The following is a 9,923-nucleotide window of genomic DNA, read 5'->3' as shown; positions in this document are numbered from 1 at the left end:
CCCGGCACTCAGTACTCACGTAGTAAACGCATGTGGAGCTGGACCAGATTAACTCAAGGAAGAAGAGACCGAGTAAGGCTGGCCAAATTGGGACTACTGCCTTCAGGAGGTGGTCCTTGGCCTGAAAACTCAAAGTTCCTTAGTGTGTCCAGGGCTTGAGGAGCTTAAACTTAACACTCGTGGAACATGTCTGGAGTCAGTTACGTGATACAGTTGTAAGGTTCAATATGGCACCTTTATTACCAATACAGGCTTGGAGAATGATGCTTGGGTGTCACATCGAGTTCCTGAGACTCACCCCACATCCAGTCGCAGGCTGCCCAGGGTGACTGCAGGTCCCTCACAGGTACAAAGGAGCACAGAAGGAGGGGCAGCTATCAACAAGATGGCAGGGGAGGGGCCACCAGACACACCCTCATCTGATTTCCTGTTTCTGCTGAATTCATGACCTCTGCTCAGATTCCACCCCAGTGTCTGCCCTCTTCTCTTTACTACCATCGAACAGTTGGACACGACCCTTTTCCCAAAGTCCCATGGAGAACACACATGATTGAACTGGCCTTTCCTGGGTTTGAGGTTAAGATGTTGCATTATAACACAGCTCGACCAGCAACAGGAAATATACCATAAGATGGACCCACTCTGGCCTGCTATATGTTTCATACGTCCTGTGAGGGAAGAGAAGCCTTCACATTTTAAAATGGTTGAAGAAATCAAAGGAAGAATTAGGGGCGCCTGGGTGGCTCAGTCGGTTGAGCATCCGACTTCAGCTCAGGTCATGATCTCACAGTCTGTGAGTTCGAGCCCCGTGTTGGGCTCTGTGCTGACAGCTCAGAGCCTGGAGCCTGCTTCAGATTCTGTGTCTCCCTCTCACTCTGCCCCTCCCCTGCTCATGCTCTATCTCTCTCTTTCTCAAAAATAAATAAAAACATTAAAAAAATTAAAAAAAAAAAAAGGAAGAATTATGTTTCATGGCCACATAGGAAAGTTACATGACATTCAGATGTCCCTGTTCATTAAGTTTTATAGGAATGTAGCCTCGCATTGCCTGTGGCGGCCAGGGCAGAGCTGAGCAGACTATAGACCATTTTTAAGCCTAAAATATTCACTATCTGGCCCTGCCAACCCCTGCTTTAAGACATTACAGTTCCTTCATTTTCCCGCCACTGGAATTTCTCAGCGACTGCTTTTCCTAAGGCTCAGCCCCACCCCGCTGTGGTGACCCCTTTTCTCTCCTTCATCATGCCAGACCCCTCTTGTGCATTCCGTCCCGGACCTCTTCTTGCCTTGGAAAGTCCCCCCAAGTCCCCTCAACAACCTCATCATCCTCTCTCGAAGGTGTGGGGATGGGGATGGGCGTCTTTTATGACCAACTCCAATGAAATCAGAGCATGTTTCTGAATAAAATAGAGAATTCTGCCACCGGCTTTTAATGTAACACGTGTCTCCCCTCGACAGCATCGTTGCACAAAATAGGGCCCAGAGGTAGGACATCCGCACAGCTTCACAGTCCACCACCTTCCTTCCTGCAGACATCCTGTGACGGTTAGTTTCTCATCCTTTTTGTTCTTACTGCTACAATTTTTAACAAAAACAAAAAATTTTTTTTCCTTTGGATTTTATTTACCTAAAAGCACTTGAAAAAAAAAAAAAGGAAAAGGTGGCATGTCTAATGCAAGGAGGAGAAACTGAAGTGAAATTATGTAAAAAAGCATATAAAGAATCTGACACAGACAGAGACGGGGACTCAAAAAATAATATAGCTGACTGCAGAAGTCATCTGAAAACGCTCAGTGTGCATGAGTAATACACAAGTTAATTAAAACGGCAAGAAAAATCAGAAAGCATATAACAAGGAAGGCAGATATCCCAGGGTTAGAAAACACCCAGTTTTTGACTCTGAGGAGCACCCTGGAGGCCCAGTTACTGCCTCTCTCTTTCAGGGCTCGCTGTTGCTTTCCCACATACTCCTGCACCTTGGTCAGGAAGCGCCTGTGCTCTTCCCCGTGGGCACTGCCCCCGTCTTGCAGCAGCATCTGGGCTTCAAAGAAGAGGCTGTTGGTGTGGAAGGCGCCCTGGTTCTCCCTCTCCAGCCTCTCGACCACGGCCATCAGCTGGGCCCGCTGCTCCCCCTGCTCCTCCCCGGTGGCCTTGTTGTTGAAGGCACAGTACCTCTTGCTGCACTCCTGGACCACGCTCCTCAGGCTATGGTTGTCCGTGTTTGCGACGTAATTGTCCAAGGACTCGCCCATCAAGTCCTCCTTGTGGGTGAAGAGGACCACCATGTATTTCATGGCTTCTTCCCCGAAGATCTCCATCACCCTCCTCACCGCCACCGTGTCCTGGGCGGTGAAGCGCCCCAGCTGGGTCACCAGCAGCAGCACGTGGGGCCCCGGGGCAGAGAGCAGGTAGCAATCTCCGATGTCCTTGTACGTGTCCTGGGTCTGAGCCCCTGCCTCGAAGATGGGGGGTGTGTCAACCACCAGGATGTTCCTTCCATCCCAGGTCCCTGTCTCTGCCTGGCACTTTCTGGTCACAGGCTGGCTTCTCAGCTTGGACTCGAACACTGGCTGGCAGAGGATGCTGTTCCCTGTGGCACTCTTCCCGCTGCCTGTCTTGCCCACCAGGATGATCCTCAGTGAGGACGATGTTGCAAACCAGTTATCTTCCCCTCTGCCTATAAAAAAAACCAATTTGTGTGTGTCTTACTAAGTTAGCGATTAAGATTTCCAGGGCAGGGACCTTCATGGAATCGCATGAAAACTCGTGGACCTCCCTGTCGCCAAAACAGTCACATCTAAATACATATGAAAGTTCGTATCCTTTTTTTTAAATATTTTTTTTAACGTTTATTTATTTTTGAGACAGAGAGAGACAGAGCATGAACAGGGGAGGGTCAGAGAGAGAGGGAGACACAGAATCTGAAACAGGCTCCAGGCTCTGAGCTGTCAGCACAGAGCCCAACGCGGGGCTCGAACCCACGGACCGTGAGATCACGACCTGAGCTGAAGTCGGACGCTTAACCGACAAGCCACCCAGGCGCCCCGAAAGTTCGTATCCTTTAGGATGTTCTTGGATCATAGAAAGCCTATGTTAGAAATTAGAAGCTTGGACCCACAGCCAAGGGAGGGACCGCTCCACTGAGAAGAATGCTCTAAGCACTTCATCTACAGCAGGGAAAATACAGCTTTTTTTTAAAGGAATGTGATCCCAGGGCTTTTCCATAGATGGTGCTTTGGTCAATTTCATGCTAGATAAATGTGAGATTAGAAGGAGGCAGAGGATGAGAAGCCACGAATGAGAAAACATTATCACCTCTTTTCCACCCACAAATCCCCAGGCTCAATGCACACATAGGAACCTCAGGCGTAAAGTGCATCTCAGCTGTCAGAGCTTCGGTGACCTCCTGCCAAGGACTAGCTGAATGTCCCTGGATGTCTGCTCTGTGGGTGGGCAGTTGGAGGCTTGAAACTGAGATGACAGAAGGTCGTTAACGTCAAGGACAAAGTCTGGGAGATGCCCCTGGATGGGAGGCTGAAGAAAAGTGGAAGAAAGGACATTAGAAGCACATGTGTTGGAGATATCTGGCTGAGTGAACTACACAGGAAACTGGCTGAGTGAACTGCACAGGGAGGTGTTGGAGGTGGGGTGACACGAGCCAAGAGCTAAAATCTTCAAGGGTTGGAGGGGAGTGAGAACCCGAGGACTTTTTAGAGTCTTTATGAGTTCAAATGAATTAAGGCCATTTCAGGCTCCTAAAATCTGTTATTTGATTCCTTCTACTCAGTGTTGGTTCCTCCTCTCCTGAAGCATTTGGAGCATGCAGGGTTACTAAATCTCTACGGGAACTCTTCCTCTTTCCAGCTGGGAGCAGACAAGGAAAGAGAAATCGTTTTCACAGCCTGGTTCCAAATCCTCCAAACCCTGACGTGAAGTTTCACCTCCACATTTCCCACCAATCATGTGCAGGCGAGAGTGTGATGGGCATCATGATGACAGGGAAGGGGAAGAACAGGTGACAGTTGTCTCTTTCTTCTTCAGCTTATTTTTTTTTATGTTTACTTATTTTGTGAGAGGAAGAAAGCGCGAGCAAGGGAGGGGCAGAGAGAGAGAGAATCCCAAGCAGCCTCCGCTCTGTCAGTACAGAGCCTGTGGCAGGGCTGGATCTCACAAACCATGAGATCATGACCTGAGCCGAAGTCAAGAGTTGAATGCTTACCTGACTGAGCCACCCAGGTGCTTCTTTATGTGTATTGTCTTTGGTGATATGTTTCTTCATATCACCCATTTTTTATTTATTATTTATTTTATTTTTGATGTCTTAGTATTAAGTTTGAAGATTTCTTTTTTTTTTTTTAAATGTCTATTTATTTTTGAGACAGAGAGAGACAGAGCATGAACAGGGGAGGGTCAGAGAGAGAGGGAGACACAGAATCCAAAGCAGGCTCCAAGCTCCGAGCCATCAGCACAGAGCCCGACGCGGGGCTCGAACTCACGGACCGCGAGATCATGACCTGGGCTGAAGTCGGACGCTCAACCGACTGAGCCACCCAGGCGCCCCATGAAAATTTCTTTTTTGAATATACCATAATTAGGTATGGATTTTTCCAATATTTTCTCCCAGTCTGTAGCTTATATTTTTTCATTCTCTGGACAGTGTGTTACACCAAAGAGTGCCACCCAGGCACCTCCTCAATTTAAAGTAACTGGGTTTCTGTCCCCGTGTTTGAGGTGAGAGTCGGTGGAGACAGAACAGTGATGCTCCTGGGTGCCTGGAGCTCCTGCAAACACCAAGGCTTTCTTACCTTCAGTCATAGTTCCATATCTGCTTCTCTGAAGCCCTTCCATTCTCTTCTGGAATAAAAAACAGGAAAGGAATAAAAGCAAGTGTCCATATGGGAGTTGCTAAGGCCTGAGAACACTTTCAATTCAGACAACTAAGAATAATTATCCTAGGATGAGCCATTTCCATTGCTAATTTTCTAACTCATATTATACTTCCAAACATCTATGAATAACTTTATGCAAGCCAGGCAAAGTTAAGTTAGGTTATGTTAACGCAATGCACTGTTGCTTTTTTTTTTTTTAACTTATAGGAAATTAGGAAAGATTTTTAAAATGGAATCAGTTGGTTTTTCTTTCTCCAACTTGAAAAGGCATGAAATGAAGAAAACATTCTTCTATGGAACCAGGAGTGGGGCATTATTATTAGTTGGAATCAAAGTAGGCAAACTTGCTAGAATACAGAGAAAAAAAACAACAACCCTGCCTTTCTGTAAATAACACTGATTTGTTTGAAGTACTGAGAGTTTTTGCTCCCAGAAACTGTGTCAGATACTCCATTGGCAAAGAGGAAAGCACAATGTTCCTTCCAGTGGGAGAGCGGGATGGGAACAAGGTTACCTTCAGGCACTGACAGCAGAGGAAGTAGTTGTAGAGGGCCGAGCCCCAGCACCTTCCTTACCACCCCATCCCCCACCTTGCCCCACGCCAGGGAGTTTGGTGGAGAGAAGGTGGTGCCATGACTGAAGGGACAGAATCAACATTCAGGACAAATTCAAGATAAACTCATTGCCTGCTCAGATCTTAATCCAACTTCTTTCCTGGTGGGTTCTGAGGTCCTGGTCCCCAGATAATCTCCATTTTTGTATCTCAGCGGATTTAATCAGAAATCGGCACCAGGATTGGCATAAATGTTTCCTTCAAATGAGGCAGATTATTGGGTCATTCTTCTTGGTATTAGGAAAGGTAAGTAAGCATTAGATAAGGCAGGCACGAGACATGCAATATAATGAAGATGAACTCTGAGGTTCTTTGTCTTTATCCAGGTTTAAAGATTATGCGGTTTTGAAACACATTTTTTAAGTGGAGAAATGCATGAAGTAGCTACCATTTGCAATGAACAAATGTAAATATTTGGGCATTTTTACTGGAGCTATTCTGTTTGAAAAGTCAAACATTACACATGTAGTTTCATTAACATTGTTTGGCTCCCCAGTCTTATTGCCCCTCCCTCTGTCCTCTGAAAGACAATATTCTGAGGATTTTGTGGATCATTCTCGTTTGCCTATTTATACTTCTGCATACACATGTCTCTATAGATAATGTATAGTACTGGTTTTGTATTTTAAGCTTTTTATGTAGATGACCTTGTTTATGGAACATTTTATCAATTATCAACAAACTTTGAGCTGTTTCAAGCTATGTGCTTGTACTATCAACAATGCTGCAAAAGAATCCCCATGTATGTCCTCTTGTGCACACGTGCAGCAATTTACCTGGGATAAACAGCTGCCATCTGACTAGGTATTGCTAATTATGCCCCCAGGATGGTTGTGCTAACTCACATTGGCACAAGCCACGTATGAGAATTCCCAAACCTTCACTGGCATTTGGTGATATTAGACTTAATTTTTTGTCGCTCTTCTGGGCATAAATAAGGATATCTTAATTGGTTTAAACTCGAATTTTACTAATTGCCATAGAATCAAAAGTGTTTTTCATAGCTCATTGGCTATTCAGGTGGCTTCTGTCATATGGAAATAACTTCTGCATGCTTTTCTACTCATTCAGTGGATATGTTTTTTTTGTTTGTTTTTGGTTTTGTTTTGCTTTGTTTTGTTTGGCCCTCCTTAGGGGAAACCATCCTCTTCCACATTATCAGAATATATTAAGACAATTTCCTGCTTTTCCCTTCTTCCTTTCCTTCTCTTTCCTTTTCCTCCCCTCCCTTCTTTAAGCCCAGAGAAGACCATTTGCCTCACCATCTTTCACATGCTGTCCTTTGCTTTTAGTAAATTATATTACAGCTTTTGCTAAAACTCCTCAAGTTCTCTGACATCTTTCGTATTTTTAGATGACATTTTCTGAGGTTTGGGAACCTCATAAAACATGCTGGAATCAATCTACTGATTCGGTAAAGACGATGATGATAGGGGTGAGGATGTTGATGATGGGTTTCATCATTGTGAACATCCTCTGTGCAGCCATCTATAACCTTCAGAATTCTTTCATGTCCACGATTCTAACTGTTCTTCTAAGTTCCCTGTGATGTGAGGGGTGCCTGGGTGGCTGTCGGTTACATGTCCAACTGTTGATATCAGCTCAGATTGTGATCTCACGGTGGTGGGATTGAGCCCGTCAGGCTCCATGCTGAGCATGGAGTCTGCTTGGGATTCTCTCTCTGTCTCTCTCTCTCTGCCCCTCCCTCCCTCCCTCTCTCTCTCTTTCTCTCTCAAAATAAAAACAAAAAAAATAAAGAAATAAATTCCCTGTGATGTGATCAAATAGTCTTGAAATTTCTATTAAAATATTAGGAAATTGAGCATCAGATGACTTGCCCAAGGTCACCCAACTGCCATGGAGCTAAGCTATATAAAAAAGTCCCCTTTTGCTTGCATATCCTCCTTGATTCCACAGGGGGCAAAAGAGATTATTCCAAACAAGTCCACCATCATCTTGGAACACTGCATACAATGTTAGCATCCCACAGTCAGAACATCAACTGGTGTTGACAGGCTGGATGTCTGCCTTAGAATCAACATGGAGAATTGTATTGTAAAATCTTTAAAATTTTTCTTTTACATTTATTTATTTTTGAGAGACAGCATGAGACACTATGTGAGTTGGGGAGGGGCAGAGAGAGGAGACACAAAATCCAAAGCAGGATCCAGACTCTGAGCTGTCAGCACAGAGTCCGACTCGGGGCTTGAACCTACGGACCTCAAGATCATGACCTGAGCTGAAGTTGGATGCTTAACTGACTGAGCCACCCAGGCGCCCCTATTGCAAAATCTTGAGTGCATGTTCTTAAAAAAAAAAAAAATATATATATATATATATATATATATATATATATATGTTCAAAAAAATTTGCAGGAGGCAGGAGTTGCTCTGAATTGAAGTAGTTTCGTTTAAAATAATCTGGTGTTTTTGCTTGACTTAAGTGTGACCCAAATGGTGCAGTGTGGCTGTCTCAAAAGGCCAATCAACTCAGGTTACATTAGTGGAAATGCAGTATAGTGGTTCTTCTGAACTATCTTCTGAGTGGGTCAGGCTGCGGGGGGAGACATACCTCCCCCTGGGGGATGGATTTTTAGGCAGATATTAACAAATAAGAAAGGGTCCAGAGGCAAGTCTGAAGGATATTGACAGAAATGTTAAAATGAGTCACAGACAAAATATTAACAGGATGGAATAAAGCCTCGGAAAAGGCTGGGGAAGCACTGAATACCTGAAAGAATGTGGTACGTGTCAACCTCAGCATAGGCAAAAGTGAGTGATTTGGGAACTAAGGCAGATTTCTTCTCCAAAAGGAAAATTCTGCTAACCTTCTCCAAAATGGGATGAGGTATCATGAGAGAGTGGCAGGCAGCATGTAAGCAGAAATGACAGAATCAGACTGGGATGGTAGGAGGATCTAGCCTAGGTAGGAATTGAAAGCAAACATAATGTACATTCTGATTTTAAAATTGTATGAGCTTGATTTTATCATGATGCTACTTCATTTTATCAAACCATGAGAAAGCAGGCTCTCTAATGCTGTTCTGGGAAAGATAAAAAATATTTCTTGCCTAGTTCACAAATATCTCCTTCACTCATCTGCCCAGTCCCTTTATTTCCTGGTTTGGCTCACTTGTTCTGTACTTCTGTCACTGTGAGGTTGTGACACAACTCCCACCAAGGGTTAGCAGACAAAAGGATTGTTCCCATATGCCCTGAGCATAGTATGTTTGCCCTAGAATAGAGTCCTACCTATATTGTGTCATACAAAAGATGGGGGGGGTATTTGGGGGAGAATGGAATGGCTTCTGATCAAAGTCATGGGACAATGTCCCCTGAGGGGTCTTTTTGGAACACCTGGCCCATGGGACTGGTGTGCGTGGGGGTGAGGGAATAATAATCCCACATTTGCCCTTTGCAACCCTAGGAATGCGTCCTCTTCTCCCAGACCTTTCTGGGCCTTGGCACAAGTCAGGGATTGAGGGTGGTGGGGAGGTTAAGGGATTGAAACTGGACGTGTGTCCCTACCTGGCTAGGGTACCTGGGGCGTTTGAGTTTTCTCATCTGTCAAAGGGGAGGACAATAGTCCTGCTTTAAGAAACCCTGCGAGGCTCACGAGGATCACAGGGGCCAGGAAGTGGACAACTGGCCTGTGGCGCCATGAAATGTGCTGGGTTGTGAGCGCAGGCTGAGTGGTTCCAAGCCTGTTTCCAGCCACCCCGAATCCCCTGAGCCCGTAACTCCCACCATCACCATCCCGGTTCACTGAGGGGCGAACCCACAAGTCCTGCACTCTGGGTGAGATCACACCAGAACTGGGTGGGACTAAACCTTGGGCCCTCAGACCCCCTAAAGACTTTGGGACCGTCCCCTTACCAGGAGCGGCGCTGCGGGCTGCGTGCTCGACGTGGCTCTCGCGGTGGCGGGGACGCGGCAGCAGGAGGCTCTCGGGGGCCCGTGGCTCTCGGGCGGCTTTCGGGGCGGCTCTCGGGCGGCTTTCGGGGCGGCTCTCGGGGCGGCGGGGACGCGGGTGGCTCCCGGGGATGGGGGGTGGGGTGAGGGCGGGGACGTGGGCGGCTCTCAGGGCGATGAGGGCGCAGCAGGAAGCGGGGCGGGTGCATTTAGGGAGGAACCGCGGGGGAGGCCGCGGGCTCCAGGGCTCGGCCTTGGCTCCAGAAGGCAAAGGGGATCAGGGAGCCTGGCCCCCGCCGGCCCAGACAGGGACGGTCCCTTGGGGTCCGCAGCACCTGGAGAGCGGCGAGCGAGTGGGTGGCCGTGTGGCTTCCATAAAGGGACAATTCCTGTTTGAGCCTGCTGGGGTCGCCATGCCTCCTCCCATTGCCTTCCCCACCCAATATTATTTTATTTTATTTTATTTTATTTTATTTTATTTTATTTTACTATTTTATTTTATTTTATTT

General features: G+C 46.4%; 1 protein-coding gene across 2 annotated transcripts; it reads right to left on the bottom strand.

Annotated features, from left to right (window-relative positions):
- Positions 1–889: 889 nt before the first annotated feature.
- GIMAP5 (GTPase, IMAP family member 5) lies at positions 890–9,504 on the bottom strand. Of its 2 annotated transcripts, none has more exons than XM_007087509.3 (3): positions 9,379–9,504; positions 4,806–4,854; positions 890–2,677 (listed from the first exon to the last, which is right to left on the bottom strand). In XM_007087509.3, exons 2-3 carry the CDS (start codon positions 4,846–4,848, stop codon positions 1,791–1,793), a joined length of 930 nt encoding a protein of 309 aa, XP_007087571.1. In that variant the 5' UTR covers positions 4,849–4,854; positions 9,379–9,504; the 3' UTR covers positions 890–1,790. The 2 variants fall into 2 exon arrangements, with proteins under 2 accessions (XP_007087571.1, XP_015395455.1); XM_015539969.2 differs by having other exon boundaries at positions 4,806–4,851; positions 9,379–9,440.
- Between the last annotated feature and the right edge of the window lie 419 nt (positions 9,505–9,923).

This window comes from Panthera tigris, chromosome A2, assembly GCF_018350195.1.
Source record: "Panthera tigris isolate Pti1 chromosome A2, P.tigris_Pti1_mat1.1, whole genome shotgun sequence".
NCBI lineage: Eukaryota > Metazoa > Chordata > Mammalia > Carnivora > Felidae > Panthera > Panthera tigris.
This window is presented reverse-complemented; position numbering and strand designations above follow the sequence as displayed.

What these genes read in the sequence shown, in the direction of transcription:
- GIMAP5 (XM_007087509.3), bottom strand. Translation starts at nt 4,848, where the DNA reads ATGGAAGGGCTTCAGAGAAGCAGATATGGAACTATGACTGAAG. An exon ending in ATATGGAACTATGACTGAAG is followed by an intron (nt 2,678 to 4,805) that starts GTAAGAAAGCCT and finishes TTTTTTTTATAG; the next exon opens with GCAGAGGGGAAGATAACTGG.